The sequence below is a fragment of the Micropterus salmoides genome, unplaced genomic scaffold, assembly GCF_014851395.1.
Source record: "Micropterus salmoides isolate LMB-PRFRI ecotype aquatic unplaced genomic scaffold, ASM1485139v1 Ms_hic_scaffold_13, whole genome shotgun sequence".
Classification (NCBI taxonomy): Eukaryota; Metazoa; Chordata; class Actinopteri; order Centrarchiformes; family Centrarchidae; genus Micropterus; species Micropterus salmoides.
The window spans coordinates 8,582,545-8,601,879 of record NW_024040374.1 but is presented as its reverse complement, the minus strand read 5'-3'; the positions used below and the strand labels follow the sequence as shown (position 1 = coordinate 8,601,879).

Genomic DNA, 19,335 nt, shown 5'->3' with positions numbered 1-19,335 from the left:
GTTAAATTAAGTTCAAACGGGCTGAATTGGCATGGAAAGCAGACGTTTACATTGCCAAAGCAAATGTGTGTCTATAGCATACACATTTGCTTTGTATATATACGCTCATTTGCTATAAATATATATACAGATAGGTAAAAGAGAACGTACAATCAAATAATAAAATAGAAAAGAATGTAGACCTTTAGTTAAAATTAATTAAAATAAATACAAATACAAATAAGTGAGAACTAGCCTATTAAAACACTGCAACATTTTTCATGGTTAAATGAATGTATTTAAAGATATAGGCTATGTTCTGTATTTAGCCTATGTACAGTAAGTATGTCTATGTACAGAGATCAGCATTGTCATGCTGGAATACACAGATGATTGACAGTCTTCATGGTGGTTGCATTCCATTGGATGCCCTTTTCCTGTCCTTACAGTTCACAAAACTTGCTTCAGCATTGTTGTATTTCGCCCAGCAGATATGGAGTTTGTTTTGTTATTAACCATGTTGTTATCTGTGGGTAGTAAATGTCTTGGTACAGTTGGTAGGTGGTTGAATAGTGCAGCTCGGTTGGTTTCAGCCTCCTGCTCTGTGCACAGTCTTTCTTCACTGGTGAGCCAGGTGTGCCTGTGAAGACCTCTCTCCATGGCAAGCCTGTTGCTCACTGAGTCTGTACATGGTGAAGGACTTCCTTAGTTTTGGATTGGTTAGAGTGGTCAGGTAATATGCCAGCATATTCTCTGTTTAGGGCCAAATAGCATTCCAGTTTGCTCTGGTTTTTGTTTGATTCTTTCCAATATGTAAAATTTCCTTTTTGTTTTCTTATCATTTTCTCTGGCTCTGCTTCTGTTTATGAGTCCCAGAACCAGCAGGCTGAGGCAGCTTTTTTCTAGGGTCTCTCTGGCTAGGGCTTTGTTATATTGTGTGACAGGGTCACTTTCTTTTAGGTGATTATAAAATTGAAATGCTCTCTTTTTTAAATTTTATAATTAGTGAGTATCGTCCAAATTCTTCAAGCCAGATTTTAAAATTGGATGTACAACTTGAGGTTCCTTCTGATGGTGTAAAAAGCCCTTCTTGCCCTGTCTCTCAAGTCATTCTTTGTGGAAATTACCTGTGGTGCTGATGTTTAGGCCAGGGTAGGTATAGTTGTTTCTAGAGCAATGATATCTAGAAAGAATTTATATTTGTTGTTTTGTTTTTTTTTTGGAATGTCATAATTTCTGTCTTGGTTAGGTTCAGGGAATGCCTTTCTGTAAAACAGGGCAAGGCTAAATATGTCCAGTGTAGCCTTTATGGGAAGCTTTATAGCCAAAAGTTATTTTGATCTGCAACTGCAACGATTTCTGTGAGAAATCAAACCACCCTCAACACAAGTTGGGGCTTGTTGCAAGGATTTTTTTGTTGACATTAAGCCATGCCTCAAATGTATCAGGCCTACAAGTGAGAGAAAAGGCAGGGCAACCAATTTAATGTCACCTGACCCATAAAAATACCGATGTTTGTTTGGTTTGCAATAAAAAATATAGTTAGATTATAGTGTTTATCCCTCAATAGTAATCAACTTTTCAAATTATTTAAGAAAAGATGACATTTCGAGACTCAGTTCTGCCATGAATAAATTAATGACTGCATATCATTAATGTGTCCCCCCTTATTCATAAAGTGGGCTATTCTTGAATTCCACCACTTGTTGACAGCATTTCTCTCGCATCAGAGCTAGTTATTTCTTATGGGGTTGTTATTTCTTATGTTTTTGCATTGCTGGCAGCGGGTGCACAAAAGCACATGAGTCGCTGTCATTCCGCGCAACGTTTGCGGACAGGAGGAATCGAGTGAGTACTTGTTGCGAGCCATACGGCGGCGGCAGCGTCCCGGAGCTGTCAAATGTTGCGCACAGCCTTCTGTCTTCAGTCAGTGGAGTAACCAGACTAATCCACCAGACAAACAACTCAGAAGATTAACCTTTTTTAGCCTCGCGAAACAATTTTTTGTCTCCACACCCGGAAGCCTGTTTTTAAAACAATTATCAATTTGTCACATGGCTTTGGAGAATTCAATAACAACAAAAAATGGCGACAATCACGTTGCTCAGTGTGGTCTTGCTGCGTCATTAAAAATATTCATGTAAACACGGGGAATTAAACGGGGAAATTGCAGGTAAGTGAACCAAATAGTTGTTATATATTTAATGTAGACTGAATGTCGTTTAGAATAAATGATTATATTTGGATCCCAGAGCACGCTGTTTGTTTTTGGCTAGGAAAGGGGTGTGTAAGCAATGCTGGGGCGTTAACGTGTGGCTGCACAATATTCAATACGAACATTGCATTCATAGTTTCGCTTTTTAAAAAGCATATTTTGCTTAATTAAAGCAGGCATGTAGCCTATGTAATGGCAAAAAAACCCAACGGCATTGGTTTAAAATTGGTCAACTTTTGTTTATTTGTAGAAAACAGCAACAAGCGTTGGCACAGCTTTCAGTTCTCGATGTTGTCCTTATTCCCCGACATTAGTATCGGAGCCATTTAAATGTAGGCCTAGGCCTATGGCTGCCTGTTACCTTGTCTGTTAATAAAACATTCCCCAGTTATTTACACTGAGGGTTTGTGCAATATGGACGCGCTGTCTTTACAGGGTCTCTTTTTTTACAGACACCGATGACAACAAACGGAGTACCTATTCAGCCCTGACGATGTGTTTGTCCTCTGCCCTGTTTAGTTATTGCACATGTTGCTTTGCTTTCTACGTCTGACATGAACATTTTTGGCCAGTGCCCTGTACAGTGGGGCTAATGGAGTTGTTTACATGAAGTGCGTAGGGCGGACTGACTAGGAGGAGGAGCCGCTACGTCGGCGAGCGACGCCACCGGACTGCTCGAGAGGCTGCTCGCGCCGAAGGGTGGGCGGAGCCCGCGAGGAGAATCATAACAAGTCTGACGTCACTCCCTCGGCCTTGTGGTTGGTTTTAATAATATACCGAAGTTTGTCTCTACAAAGTCCTAGCAGAAAAGGGGGGGTAAAACTTTGCTAATTTTTTAAAGAGATAAAACATTAACGAGCCCTCTGTTCAAAGGGCAGAATAGAAACAAAGAAATAATTATTCTGTGTCTGAAACCTTAATAATAATGACATACTTCCATATGGAAAGAAATTGTGAAATAGTGATAAACGTGCATCATGACAAAATACATAAATAATTTAAATAAACAACATTATCCTCCCATTTCCAAGAATTGTACACTGTTGTTTATTATCACATATTTATATCCAGTAGGTCAAATTGCATGTGCAGGTTTGTGCATTATTAACTGTCCAGCCTTAAGACACTGGTAGAAGTTTCATTGTATAATGGACAACATAGTCTTTTGCATTGCAGAATCAATTTTTGTACCACTTTGGCTGTGCTAATAGCAAGGCCTAGACAAATTAATAAAATACATCAGCATTGTTTTGATTTAACTGCAAATAGGAGCTTACTCTGTATAACTTCCTAAACATACTGCTGAGCCACTTTCACCAAATCTAGACTTTTCTGACCTGCAAGGAAAGCTGGATTATCAGGATTGTATGAGCTCGTTGCAGTATATAAGGACTGATTTATTGTTGTTCCCCTAATCACACCATCAAATACAGTTTATGTTTTGTAGCTTTTTTTTTTTTAGGTTACATGACTGTATTATGCTGTAGCTGAATCTCTTTTTGGTATTATTATGTTATGGATGTCACTTAAAATTATTCATATGGAAACCAATGTTTTTGAGACAACTTGCATATGTTTTGTATGAGATACCAGCTAATGAGCTGCAGAAATACAAATGAAAAACTTTTTCTTTGCACCTGTTGACCTAGAGCATGGATATAATGGGTGGATGACGAATGGAGCGAAGCCCCGGACTGCTAGATTTGACAGGCTGCCCTGGTTCAGTTATCACAGTGCTGATGCTGTCCCCATCGAAGGTACAGTACTGTGATAACTGAAGGATGGCTGCCAACTTGACACGATTGCAGTGAATCAAAGCACGTTTGGCTAACGAGCCAGAAGACCAAAGAGAAGAAAGAAATTATTGTGTTATGCTGATTTTGAAAAGTTTAATGGGGTATCCAAAAGTTTGGATTTTTAAAACATTCATCTCAAATCCTTAACCTAAAAGTTAATGTTATCTGCACTTCTTAATGTCTTTAAGAAATAAAGGGATTTTTTTTCTATTTAAATGTGACATTCTCATGCTTTTGAAAGTTTAGTGGATCTTAAATACAAAATGTTGCAGCCATGAAACAGTTAACTATTGAGTGGCTGAAGTTTCATCTGATCTTTTTTAAGATTAAATTGAATACTTTCTTACAGCTTTCTTAATACCATTGGCAATTAAGTTACATTTAACATTAAAACTAATGTACACAATGCAAACTTGAAGAAAACTGCCCACCTTTGTTTCCAGTCTGATTAATGCTGATGAACCTTGCATTTCAACATAGTTCCTAACACCTTTATAAATATAACTTTTTCAACACTTTGTTCTTCAAATTTAGCCGTAACAAAATTTAAGGAATTAGGGTCTACACTGGGCTACAGGCTGAGGCATAAGGTAGTCCTAACTGCTTGTTCCACATTGTTGTCAACAGAGGGAGCTGAAGATCTATTATTGATGTGCTTTGGGGTCTACAGGGAACAGGGAATATATCTCTGTTTCACTGTGTAATATGTTACCTTGAAACCTTAATAATGAATATGTTGTTGTTGTTGTTGTTGTAAAAACAAATTAAGTGTTCATTTCTCAGACATGTTAAATGGAGCCCGAAGATTTGGATGAATCCAGTTTTGAAAACACAACAAACAAGTTCTTGTTCCATTTCTAGGTGAGATTTTTTCCCCCTAACTTAACAGTTGAACATGATCCAAGACGCCTACAGTGTTGACGATTCAAACCAATGACAGTCTCCATTTTGGTATAAATTGCCGTGTCATTGTTGTTAAAGTGAATCTTAGATAATGTTCAGTATGTAATATCAACATATCAGATCAAAACATGACTTGTCGTGTGATTTATGATGTCAATACTCTGAAATTAATCATATTTTTCAGAACAGTGTTTTGAATAATACATGCTCTGTTTGAGTCATGTCTGATAAACCACAGGTCACTCTGCACCTGTCCTTAGAATGTTTTATTCAAAGGGTACATACTGTAGCTACCGTGGAAATCCCCTAAGAGTCATGATACATGTTTTGTTTTTGTCTCACTCTAACCTCAATTTGCTCAACTCGCCTTGATTCACATGTTTTTCTGACTCACCGTGTGATAGCTTGATACTTTGTGGTAAAGCATATTTCTTGATAATAAAGCATGAAAAGTCAAGGGAGGTTCCCATTTTTTGACTGAGTGCAATAAATTCAAATCTACTAAATTTCATGATAGTATACTCATCTACCGTTTTCGCAAACATCCAAAACTCTATGGACGGCCGTGATCATGGGGAATTTCTGTCACACTTCCTTTAATGCAAGAGAATAAGTGATTACTGGGATGTGGCATGGGAAGTCCCTCCCTTAAAATGAACCACCCAAAATTTATGTCTCACAGAAACCTTCACATCCGTGTTCTTTCATTGAGGAAGTAAGAATTTTCCCACTTTTTTACACAGTTCCTTGTCTATTCCCTAAGCTGCTGGAACAATAGACCAAGTGATTAACAGTTGATAAGTGCTGCAGTGATGTAATTTGGTGTTGAAAGCCAACCCCTCTGTTGAAGCATGTGAGAAAAAAAGGGAAAATACACAAATACCAATGCCAATTTAGGAACACCTTACAGTAAGTAAAGTATGTATTTACCATTCATAACCAGTATGTAAACATTTGATAAATACCTTACATGCTGTAATGTAGCTGTAGAGCAGATATTATTGTATATGTGAACAACTATAACTGCTCTTGTGGGCACTCATAAGGAGAGCCTTAAAACAACAACAAACAACATTTGAGCATTTCTGGCAAATACACATTTAAAAAGGTCCTTAAAACTGCCTACAAATACATGACTGTGTTGTTCGCAACTATTTATTTTATGGTTTTTATTTATATTTTATTCACTGTCCATAAATCCTATATAAGTAAATTGTTAGCCTAAATTTTAACATTTAAAAGATGCCAATATGTACACCTTGATTCCACTACCTTCAAACTCCATTGTTTGTTTTGTTTTTGTGTTTGTTTCATCCAGAGAGTTAAGGAGAGCAAGAGTCATGATTTCCTCCTTGTTACAAATTAAGTTTTATAAGGGGAAACGGATGTATTACATAACTTGGAGCAGAATCTCACAGTATGGATATGAAGTGTTGTATGCCTAAAAACATTTAGGATGTAGGCACTGCTTTGCTAGTGGAATGTAGTCTCAGATTTTCCATTAAAAAAAGAACACATCCAAAAGGACAGTTATGCAAAAGAGATGGGGCCCCCTGCAGTAGTTATTTCAAACACAGGGTATTGCTACATGTTATCAGGTTTGGAAACACAATAGCGCAAACAAAGATCTGGAAGGAACTACCTACATTTTTGCCACCCACAGAATGGCAAATATGAACGATGAACGATGATCCCCCCGCTACAGTGTTCGGAAGGTGTGCACTGTGTAGTCCATGAAAGTGAAATACCCTTATTTGTTCCCCTGTCTTTGTGAGTTGTTTTTGTCACTTAAGAGGACTAGATTGATTTTCATTAAGACTTTCCTTAATCTTTATCATTCTCTTCCACTCAAAAATATGTTTTGTTCATTATTACTGCACTTGGATATTTGACCTCTGTTTGTGTTTTGTGACATCACAACTAGTATGGAAGCAGATCATGGTCCAGCATGGAACATACACACACTTTTATTCAAAGCACATGCTTCTTTATGTCTTCAAATGTGTCTGGAGGGGATCCTTTACTGTAAACATTACATGATTTACACCAACCCTAACCAAAATCCAAGTCTTAACCTTAACATTTTATTGAAACTGTTCTTTATTTATTCATTTATCATTCGTTCATTTACTGAGCTTCCTTGAATCAGATCAAATGGTCTGCCTCAGCAGAGTTGCCCAGTTGTAATGAGAATGTAGAAGTTCAAATTTCCATTTCTTCTGGATGATTTAAATACTTTTCAGTCCCTAACCTTGGAAACAGCAATTGACAATTGTGTTCATATGGGGGCCACCTTTTTGTCTCCAAATGAGTGACTCCCCATTGTGCGAATACATTTCTGTGCCCACAACATAAGTAAAAAGGCAGGCACACTTTCAGTGTCTAGGTCCAGAGTGCAGCAAAGGGTTAATATCGTCATCTTGAGTGACGGGCTAAATAGCCAATCAGTTGCCTCATTTTTTCAGACGGCCACTGCGTTGTTTTCGGGAAAGGGGACGTTACTTGTCAGGAAGGGCTAGCAAGAGCAGACGTTGTCTGCGTTTCAGCTGAAGCGACCAAAAGTCATTAAATTCCGTGGAATAAACCCAACATTTTTTTCCATTTGGATACAGGATATTTTTTTGGGGAAGTTTTGGAATCAAATAACCGACAAGCGATACTAAAAATCCTTCTAGAGAGGAGCTCCAACTTGGTTGAAGCGTTTGACGTTAATGTACTAAACGAAACGGAAGTAACTTGCCAGCTGTCTGGCTGAGCTTGCGAGGTGAGTAAATAACCGTTTATTAAATGTTCCCATCGGGGGAAAAAATGTTTGTCTACTGGTCACGTAAACACATGCACTTGTTTGTCATCTTTCTCCGTTGTTGTCAAGTGGGGAAATGTGCAGCTGCTGGTTGCTTTGAACATATAAGTTAACTGGCTAAACAAGCTAATGTCATCCAGCGTTAGTCTACTTGGCATGATAGCATTGAGACTTCATCCATATTCAGTGGCACAATACAGGCCGATAAATGCTGGGCTAATGTACGGTGTGAAATGTAAGGTAAGTAACCTTAAGAATTCAGTTAGGACTTTATAGACAGAGGACAAAATATTAAGCAGATGTTAGAATATGATGCAATACGATATCCCAGACTACGGCCTACTCTTGTATAAAAAAGTTTGACATCCAACATAGTAAAAATGGAGTTAAGTGGTTAGATTTAAAATATATAACTTATATTATTATTGAATTTTTCTGTTAACTGGAATTTTACACATTAACGTTAACAGTACTAGCAGAGATTGTCTCTTTTGACCGAAGGTGTCACTTTTAATTTAGCCCCCGACGATTGGTCAATTAATCCATTAGCCCACTTTCAGACAGAAAGTAAATGTTAAAGATTTTGATAAGCGATTCAATATTTCAGGCAAACATGGTCAAAATTCACTGGTTCCATCTTAAATGTGAATATTTTCTCTTTTTGTTGCTTGTAAGTTATGTGATAATAAACTGAATATCTACTACTACTTTTGGGTTTGTGATTTTTAGTCTTGACTAATTAACGTTATGATATATTAAACTCATCACCTTGGATTTTTGACATTTCATAGACCATGTAATTAATTAGTTGATAAAATAGTGATACATTAAATACCAATATTGTAATAAATCATACAAAATCGTGACAGCGAAGGGTAAGTAGCTTCACATATTTGAGGTTGAAAAAGTAGGCACTTCCTTCTGAGGACGCGCGCGCACACACACACACACACACACACACACTTTCTGGCTTTACCACTAGTCACTAAAATGTCAAACAATGAAAGAACGTGGTTTCTTGCAGCTCTCCCCTGTTGTACTCTTGACAGAAACTTGGAACTGCCAGACTTTGAACATTTAAAGCACTTTTAACCACACTTTTGTTTGATCACCATTTTATTGATATTAGAATCAACAAGTGGCAGGCTTAATTTCGGAGCTATTTCATTTTTAGTAATTACACTTTCATTAACCAAAATGTGGTTGTGTGTGTTTTAATAACTGAAGATTTTATTTTTCACCCAAACGTAGGCTGTGGCTAAAATTAAGTAAAATGAATTGACATTTGAAATAATGTAGATATGAATTAATAATTTGACATTTTTTAATGTAGGCTTCTTTGAAATGGGCTAGTGATCAAAACTAAACAGTCATAGTAGTTTGAGCTTCTCAGTTTTTAAGCTTTTGAGGTTCATTTCAGTTAAAGAAAAGAAATGGGCCCACCTTTTTGGTATTCCCCATGATAACGTGATATTTAACATCAAAGAGTACTAAATTCACTTACTTGACCTTTTCTTGTAATAATCAAGTGGCCTCTGTGACGTTTTTGCTTTACCAGCCTCTTGTCTGCCCACTGTATTTTCATTTCAGGCTCATTGGTTTTTCAGATTTCAAGTGAGCCATGGTGTAGCACATTTTGCTGAAATGAAAAAAAATTGCTCCTTTTCCATTTCCTGCCCATCTAAATTACAACATAAGTATAGTGCTCCTTAACTTGTATTTAAGTTTCTAAAATTCAGTGGCATGGATTATGAACTAACAATACCTACTCTGAATTGGCATTACCTACTAAGAAAGTAGACTGTCATTGCCATATAAATGTCCTTAAGGTAACATTTCACCAGCAAGTTTCACTGATTAGTTTCTACTTTTCGGGTTTAAAGTCTCTTAATCAGAGAAATTACTTGTTGATGGTGTCAGAACACTAGAAATCTTATTTAAGAACTAATGCTTCACTGTAAAGTTAATATTTAGATGAAATTATTGATATTGTGGTTATGGTGAAATTAAACAGCTGGCTAAAGCATCAATCATGAATTATATTTGTTGCCCATAAAAATCAAGAAATGCAGGGAGTCAATAAAGGAGAGCCCATAATGAAGATCAAGAAAGCTTGAATATCTGACCATTACAGCACTTAATCATGGTTTTGTTAGTTTCGTTTTCTTTTGGTGCAAAATAGTACAATAGAACTAATGTTATGAACCTTCGTATAAAAGTAGTTTCAGATTTTGAGTGCATGTGTCCTAACTTGACTGAGGTATACCAATTAAGTAGTGATAACAAATGAACACCCTTAATGTCAATATGCTTATATATGGGTGCTGAATCACCAAAAACAGGTACAGAAAAATCCTTGAAAGGATAGTGCACTCATTAAATGACTTATTAATAAGTCATTTAATGAACAAACAATGCTGACACATGTTGGGGGATGTCCTATCTAAGCATGCACCCTTGACACCATGCAACAAAGCACTGACATTATTTAAGTGCAGGCATGTAGCCATGTTACAGACAAAAATCACAGAAACTGATGAAAGAAATGTGCACAAAACAAAAGCGCAAGAATGAGACTAATTCTAATTTACTCAAAAAAAAAACAAAAAAACAATCATCCTGTGTTGCAACTGTCAGTGTCACACAAGAAACACATCAATGCCAGATGTTTAAAGTCCAAATAATCTTCTTGTGTCTAAAAATAAACAAACATAAAAGCCTTACCTTACTCTGCCATGAAGTGTAATTAAATCCAATAGGGTTGAGCATGTGTAATCTGGTAGAGGTTTGGCAACACAGTTTCCACTGCGGGAGCTGTCCCTTAGCATTTACTTGGAAGCCCTGAAAGAAAGAAACAAAATCTTTTATTTATGTTTTTTACCTAACTCGTTTAATTTCAGCTTGACTGTATTTTGCTATCATTTACGGTCGAGAGTGGGAACAAAGGCAGAAAAATTATAATATATTTTAAAAATAGTTTTAATACAGCTTTAAGGACTTATTTTAACCATTGGCAACTTTGATTAATCAATGGGTAGAAGTAATTTCACCTATGTTTTGATCACACCCACTCAGTTGAGGGTGTGGTTATGATTCACGAGTTAAAAATTGCCTGCAGATATTGCTTACAAGCCTCTATCAGTGCACCTGCCTTATGCTCTTGTTTAATTGACACTTTTTGATACAAGGTGATTAGAGTGTTTTGTGATGTATGCCAAAGTGTCCATCAGAACAGAAGACTTGATTTAGATATATTTATCAGTTTGTTTTAATTTCTGCATTACAGAAAACACTATGAATTAGCACATTTGTGATGTCATTGTTTTTGCTAGGACTCAACATTTCATGTGCTCGACGTTCTTGACTATTTTAAAGCTGACGGTTTTCTCGGACTGTTGGCCACTTGAATGGCCGTGTGGCCTTGTTTTATAACCCCGGTAGGGGAACAGGATAATCATTGCTTACCTTGATTATTTATCATGATGCTTTGTATAACTAAATGGCCACTGTCTGCAGCTTTTCACCAGAGTAGGCAGTGTATTGAAAAACTCACAAAACACCTAAGAAACCAATGATAAGCTGTCAACCCAGGGTTTTGTATGAGAGAAAGTTGTGATAGGGAAGAGGTGTCTCATTCTATCTCAGTTTCACTTTCTTGTTCTTTAACAGCACTTTGTCATCATGATGGTTGTTGTAGAAATAGCTGTTTGGCAAACATTAGTCAGCTATATGACTTTATATCCGTGCTCTGACGTCACAAACACTGAACACACCTGTCACCTGTCCTGTTCTGTTTCTGGTTTAACAGCACTGTTAAACCAGAAACAGAACGGCTACACCTTATTTTTTTTATGTGGTCTATGGGCTACACACAGCAAACACCATAATATTGTCACTGGCCTCCATGCTGCTTTCTACTGTTTACTCAGCCTGCTTAATGATGTGTTCTTGTCGAATGTGATACATCAGAGACAAACAGAAAACACAATCTAGTCTACTGGCAATGTCAGGAGCCAGTCTCTTATTCTTAGTAGGTTTACTTGCGTTAAAAAAAACAAACCTGCATGTGTTTTTTTTTTTTTATGTTCAAACTTGATCGGCTGGTGAAAATCTCAATTTACATTATACATTGTACATAGTATATAGCCTAATCATTTCATGTATAAAAGCACCAGCATCAGATGATGCAATAATAAGAGGTCCAGTCCACCCAAGCTACAAAACCCTGTAGTTTGGGTGGACTTAGAAACTGAAGATTTTAGTGACAACATGCACGCCTCAATACCACCACCAAAGAGCTAAAACTATAAGAATATTAATCTATTTGTTTATTGACAGAACATTAACTGCCAACTATTCTGATAATTTCTTAATCATTTGTCATTTTTAGGAAATAGCCCAATGTAAGAAATTCTCTACTTCCATCTTTTTTTTCTATTTATACTTACTTTATTTTACTTATTATAGACCAAACTATTAACTGATTAATCTTGAAAATAATAGCAAGATTAATTGATAATGAAAGTAATCATTGTAGCCCTAACACAGTATTTGATTCTTTCTTGTCACCATGACGCAAATGGAGGCAGTGTTTGTGCTTATGTGTCTTTTATGTAGACTTAATTTTACCCACACCTGAATCACCTACGTCAGGATTGTCTGTCTATCACTAGTTACATTACAAGCTGCTCCAAGGTCTTGTTTTGTTAGCCAGAAATAATAGTTACATTCATTTTACCTTTCCTTAAAACAATGGCATGCAGACAAAGCAGAATGACTTCACTCAAGAAGGCAGGGAGGAACTGTCAATCCTTTTTCCAGCTGAAGTGGACTTCACTCTAATAAAACTGGCGTCAGATCAGTTCCACCAGTCTAAACCAGTCCTGATATAAAGGAGACATTTATGCATTTAACTAATGGTACACATCTATATGAGAAGAAAGAGGAAGAGATAGGGACATTGACACACTGACTGATGAACTAACTCGATGTAGAAAGCAGATAGATGACTCATTGAAAATATCTTCTGAAGAAATTCAGCTGTAATACATGAGAAGGATGAGAAATAATGACTGTTAGATGACATGCCACTTGCCAGGCTGACTACTTTGCTTACCCATGGTGATGTCTGAGAATTGGCACACACAAGATCATATGATTTTATCTGATTTCTATGATAATAGTTTGGCAGTTGATTTGAATGTGATCGTTTAAGGTTAGTGTAAAATGGGATGTGTTTAGAAGGGGAGAATAATTCTCTGTCCTAGGTACTTTAATAAATGGAATGTATTCGTCAGCCTTTAAACTAACTAGCCTATGAAATGCTTATCAATGTTTGCTACACGTTATATTTTGTCTAGGGCTTATGGCAAAATTCATTATCACCATGATTTTCATCATACATTGAGATCACAATTATTTAAAATCAAATCCTTAATTTTTAAGTTTATAGTTAGTGTTTTATTGCCTTTTTCTTTGAAGCTGTAGAAAGTCTCGGCTAGTAAGTACGAAGTAGTGTAAATGGTAAGGAAGGTTTACCTGCTGTCTATACCAAATGCGTTTTACCTGTGTACCGGCGTAGCACTTAATAGGCAATGTTTTGGCATTTTATGTCTTATTAGACAGATCCTGTAGAAATATAACAGAAAATAAGGGGAGAGAGATGGGGAACAACAAGCAGCACATGGCCTCAGCTGGACATGAGTAGTTTAGAGTTTAGTTTGACACCCTTGGCTTGGTATCTAAATCAGTGCAGCTGTTTACACAGTCATAAAACGGCTTGTATTCAGATGTGTATGTGCATCTTTTCCAGTATGCACTTAAAAACATAATTATGTCAGCATTTCGCACTGGATTTTGTAAGCCTGTGGTTGCTGGACATTGGAGCCTCTAGTAGGGTCCAGGGGAGTGAAATGCATCAATCTGGTGCACTATGAAGCACTAGCTCTGAAGAACTTTGTGCTCTTGTAAACTATTTAACAGACATGGCAAAAAAGTCATTCCCACAAAGCTTTGTAACCGAGACGGAGGTTAAAGTAGTTCTCAAATGGTCAAAACACAAAATAGACTAGAACAAAAATTTGAGCCATCAAAGACCTGTGAACAAAGCAGTACTGTGGGTAAATGGATCCAGTGTAAACGCTGAAAAAAGATCTCACTGGTGCTTTTTCTATGCAGCCATTGTAGAAAAGCAATTAGATTCATCCATTAGAAGCTCAAACTCCTTGCAGCCCCTGCGCAGGAACGATTTGTCTTCCGTTGATGTCATCAGCTCAGTTGAGAGGCTGACATCATTTAACATGCACTGTAGTGAGACAGCACTGGATCCTGTGTGCATTTTTGGGCTCTGCACAGGTTAATGAACATTGAACTCAGAGTCTTTGCTGCTGTTTGATGAGCTCACCATATGATCAATACTTCTGCCATACTGTCACACACACACACACACACACACACACACACACACACACACACACACACACACACACACACACACACACACACACACACACACACACACACACACACACTTGATTGAATGTTAACTACTCAGTGGTCATCCCATTTCCTCAAACTTTGTTGATTTTATAAGAATTAGCCGTGTGTTTTATCCTGAACTGACTTAAATTCAAAGCTTACGTTGTTGTACACAAAAAGCTATGACCTTTTTAAAGCTAATGTTTAATGTAACATTGCCATTTCCTTCATTTCACTTTTTCACTTCACTCATCCAGTGTCTGAATGCCAACTCTGTGGGTGATGGAGTTGAGCAGGCAACTCTGTGGGAAGATGAGGAGGTCCAGTAGGAGAGCCCAGATCTCTTCTTCACCTACTGCCACATGCGGCCTGGAGATCCACTTTTATACACCGGAGATACACCAGCTAGAGTACCTGAAAGGCTGCTACACTGTGGAGGAGATCTGTGTGGAGGCTGCAAAGAAATGCTGTGAGTGACAAAATCTAATTTTGCTCCGCTTGTTGATATAGTCTTTGTTTATTCCAGTAATGAAAGATGTGTTGTCGATTTTACTGTGAATATGTATGCGGAAAATGGGTAATTTGTAGGGGTGGGGGAAAAAAATCGATACAGCATAGTATTGTGATATTTGCCATGGCAATACTGTATTGATACACGGACACCAAGTATCGATATTTTAGTATATAAATTGCAGATGGGAGTTTTAACTTTTTGGTACTAGAATAATAAAATCAATTGCTTTTTTGAGCTTTTTTTTTCCACTAGAAAACTTAACAGGACCATATAGAGGACTGAAAAAGTGATATGAACAAACAGAGAAATGTATCTTTTTAGATAAACAGATGTTGACAAAGTTTGACTTTAGGGACCTAATTGGAAGTTGGGGAAAAGGTAATAAATTGCAATATATTTCAATATATTTAAAATCGCAAAAAAAATCTAATCTCAACATAAATATCATGATAATATCTTATCGGGGGCCCTCTGGTGATTCCCACCCCTAGTAATTAGGTAATAAAATCACCATGTTTACATCTTATGTCGCCACTCTTAAATGGCATTGCATTGGGCTGATAACCAGTAATCTGCCAGGCCGTGGCTTTGGTCAAGTAGTGGCCAAAGGTGTGGCGATGGAGCAGTGGATAAGACACATGCCTTAACTCCTAGTTGCTCCAGAGGCATGCGACCTCTGACATATATAGCAGATAGATAAAAGAGTCAGCTAAATTAATTAATGTAATGTAGTGAAGGTTACAGACAACATTAAAAGTTCTCTCTTACTTTCTGTAGTTAGATTGGTTGGTTGGTGCCCTGGTAGAGTAGTCTGCCTCCTGTCACAAAAAATGGGAAGCATGCGGACATCCAGAGCTTACGCCTACCCCCTTTGATGGCGATTCTTTTGTCACGCGGACACTAGCCGTCCCTTGCATACTTGCGGACGCAGAAATTATAATCTTTTTGTAATTCCTGTGAAAAACTCTCAGCCTATGACTTTAAAGTTAAGAGGTTCTGCTCTTTTTCCTGTGACTCACTTGATGAAATGTGGCAATGCAAAGTTAATTGTTTTGTGAGGGATAAGTGTTCCAGTTACACTTTCACAGAAGAGAACCTCTCTCTGTCTGTCACTGATCTCAAATCCGTGTATACAAATTCATAAGTGCTATTATTCAGCTGTCAACGTGTGAAATAAAATGCATTACACTGGACCATGGACATCATGGTTGCTTGAGAATTAATGACTCTTCTTAATATTATAATAATAGCACACTTCACTGCTGAAAATCAATTGCAACCACATTTCTTAACCCACTAGGGACTTTTAGAAGAGGTTTTTCTCTCTATGCCCAACCATTAGTAATGTTAACAGACTGGTTAAGCCTAGTTCACACTACATGATTTTAAGGCCGATTTGGCGGTCGGAGAGCTCGGTGACCAATCAGCGATCGATCATGGGTCGCCAGTCTACTACTACTCAACGACGCATCAAAACAGCTTCCCAACACATTTCTAACACATCGCCAACGCCCGCACGATATCTTGCATGCCAGATATCTGGAAGAGTCGGCCGACTCGACATCTACATCCAGCCAATGAGAGCAGACAGCTGGCAGAGCAGGCAGCTACTTTTTCTCTGCAGAACACTTTTTACTCTCCTCCAGCTCTCTCTGTAGCTTAGACGATCCCTGCTACCTGCGTGTGGTAATCCACTCTTTCACCCATATTCTTTGTCTTTACAATTGCTATCTTTATAATAACAAACAACAGCTGTTTCGTGTGTAGGTTCGCATGTCACATTTCACGTATGTTTTCTTGACAAAATGTGGTTTGGAGACCAGCGGCTCGTGTAGTGTGTGACCCCCCGTCACCGATCAGTCACGTAGTGTGAAGCACAGCCATCGGCCGACGCTGAAAGTGGTGTAGTCTGCACAAGCTTTTAGCTGACTCTTGTTAGCTGGCCTAGGATGAAAATAGTTCTTTTCATATCAGGCACTTAAAACATAACATTAAATGCAGAAATTTCTGAGAAAGTGTTCTCTAAAACATTTTATCTCTGCCTAAGTAACTAAACATGTAACTGTGTAACTTTGTGAGATTAAGATGGCGGAGTGAGTATGTTTCTGTTTATCTTGTTTCATAAGCAGATTGTTTGCTGTTGCTCTTAAATCCTCTGTTTGGGCAGCCTCTGTCCCAATACAGCAATCGTTCTGAATATTCTATGTTTTTTTTCTTAATTTCTTTTTCCCTTCTCAGCAATCTCTCCCTTGTGCCATAACCTATTTGGTCTGTACAATGAGACAACTGGCTTGTGGTACCCTCCCAACTATGAGATCAACATCACAGAGGAAACCAGTATGAAGTTGCACTATCGCATGAGGTAAGAATGGTATCCCCTATCTACTGACTACATTGGACTTGAATATTATGATTTATTTTTGGCCATTAATCTTGATATGATTGTCTGATATCTCAAACATTGTTTGGAATTCAGCAAATGAAGGTTAAATGAAGGTTAGCAGTGCTTTAGAGAGGGCTGTTTTAAACCTTTGGTGATAAACTAATCTAATGATATAATAGGCATAGAAGGAATTTAGAATAAGGCAGTGAGTCACTCATGTCTTACATCCTGTGATGCCAAGAGTAGAGTCTGACTCCATATTTGTCAGGAATCAGACTCTGGAGAGGAAATTTTGAGACAGCAATGTAATATTTATACCTGACTGGATTTCTATGAAGAGAGTCCTTCAGATAATCCTTTCGAAAGGTTGAGTAGCATTTCATGCAATGGGGGAAAAAAAACATTAATGTGATGTCAATTGCACTTCCTCTTTCTCTGTGCTCTGCGTTGACGGTGGCTAGTGGAGAGAAAAGCGAGTGTGCATAGAGTGTAACTGTGGCATGTGTTTTGTGTGTATGTGTTTGTTGCTGCAACCTACTTTGGGTACTGTAGTGCAGTCTGCCAAATTTTTATTATGGTCAAGTCTCGATATACACACAATCTTTATGCATAAACAAATGTTCGACACAAAGACACAGGGATTGAATTGCCACAAGGATGTCTTTAACTAAGCAATAGATTGCTTGAAAGCCATGTATGTCTGTAGAAAACTGTGTGCCAATCCAAATGTTGACATATTTCACTGGATAAGTGAAATATCCTCTGTGGACTATGCGTGTTTGCAGAATGTCATGGGAATCCATCATTACCGACATTACAATCACTAAAAGGAAACTTAAGGGTATCAAAAATGCTGGCTGCTGGTGGGCTGGGGTCTTTCTGTGCGGAGTTGATGCATTTTCCATGTGTCCTATGGGTTTCCTACATTGAGTGACATTCAAATGAGTCCCATCTGTATCAAAAAGCATCTGAATGTTTCTCTTTGGCAAATAAAGTTTCAGTAGTGCTATCATTATTATATGCGTGCCTGTTGGCTGAATATTTCTGGTCGCAAGATTTTTTTTGTCTTTTGTTTACTTTTTTGCATGTTTTTCAAATGTCCTCTTGATTTGTATAACCAGTTTCCTGGTCCACTGCTCCAGAACTGTTGGTCTGGGCCGCTATAGGCAGACATCTGTGACGCTGAACAGATAGAGATGATGTATTTCCTCTGAAAAGCATAGGCTTGCTGAAAAATTGCGTAATTTCAGAGAAAACAGGAAAATAGGTCAAAACCTGAAAGAACTTAAATGTTAACTAGCACTCAAATTCTATAATGGGCTGGGTGATCTTTGCATGAAAAGAGAAAGTGGAGATGGCAAAATTATGAAAAATTTAAATGGGCAAGTGTTTGTCATGGACATAACTACTTTGTTATACTTTAATCACTTCAGACAATAGAGGAGTCAATAGAGCACTTCCTGTTGCATCGCTCAGGTGCATAACAAAGCCCATAAGCTTCAGGTTGGTGTTATAAAGCTCATTTATCACTCTTTCGTGTTGACTGCTTCAGGCGCATTTGCACCTTTTGTTTAGTACTTACTAGTAGTTCAGCAGCATTCGTAAAATGATCCAGAGTTCAGTTCATCTTTTCAATTTTTCATTTCCCTGCTGGCATGCATTTCTCGCTTTTCACTAAAGGCAGAAATCCCATCAATGCAGACTCAAGGCCTACCTTGTTATTTATACAACTGACATCCTCATTACTTTCAGGACAATTTCAAAAGCTAGCTGTGAGTTCCTGGACATGTGAGATCTATATAGTTCATTGTGGAACAACACATGTTATCTTGTTATGCCACTGAGTATTCTGAGTGCCTTTTTAAAGCCATGCATACTTTCTTGCATGAACACCCTGTATTCATTCTGGTAACCTAGTCATCTTTCTCTCTTGTAAGGTTTTATTTCAGAAACTGGCATGGCTCCACTGAGGGAGAGTCTCCAGTTTGGAGACACTGCATCAGTAAACTCAGAGGAGGACATAGCCCACAGAAAACACCAGAAGGAACACCTTTACTGGATGCTGCCTCTCTCGACTACCTGTTCGCCCAGGTGAAAAAAGAATCAATTACATTACTTTAAACTGTCATGGGAGTGATTTGCTCTTTCATTGTTGCGCATATGAGGGATGTATTTGGGCAAATCGCCTAAGAAGATTTGACTCTACCAAAACATTTTTTATTTATTATTTCTTTCTTTGAAATACATTTGAAAGTACATTATGAT

The 19,335-nt window shown here is 37.7% G+C and overlaps 1 protein-coding gene and 1 long non-coding RNA gene across 2 annotated transcripts in view; both read left to right on the top strand.

Moving 5' to 3' along the window:
- Positions 1-1,680: 1,680 nt before the first annotated feature.
- Positions 1,681-5,350, top strand: LOC119900409. Its single transcript, XR_005444049.1, has 2 exons — positions 1,681-2,152; positions 2,647-5,350. It is a non-coding gene; the product is annotated as an uncharacterized LOC119900409 (long non-coding RNA).
- Positions 5,351-7,383: 2,033 nt separating this feature from the next.
- jak1 (Janus kinase 1) overlaps positions 7,384-19,335 on the top strand; it is a 38,826-nt gene continuing 26,874 nt past the window's right edge. The window contains exons 1-4 of the mRNA XM_038715317.1: positions 7,384-7,657; positions 14,431-14,642; positions 16,926-17,049; positions 19,008-19,161. Coding sequence (XP_038571245.1) covers positions 14,438-14,642; positions 16,926-17,049; positions 19,008-19,161 — 483 coding nt within the window. The 5' untranslated portion in view covers positions 7,384-7,657; positions 14,431-14,437. The remainder of the gene's footprint in view (positions 7,658-14,430; positions 14,643-16,925; positions 17,050-19,007; positions 19,162-19,335) is intronic.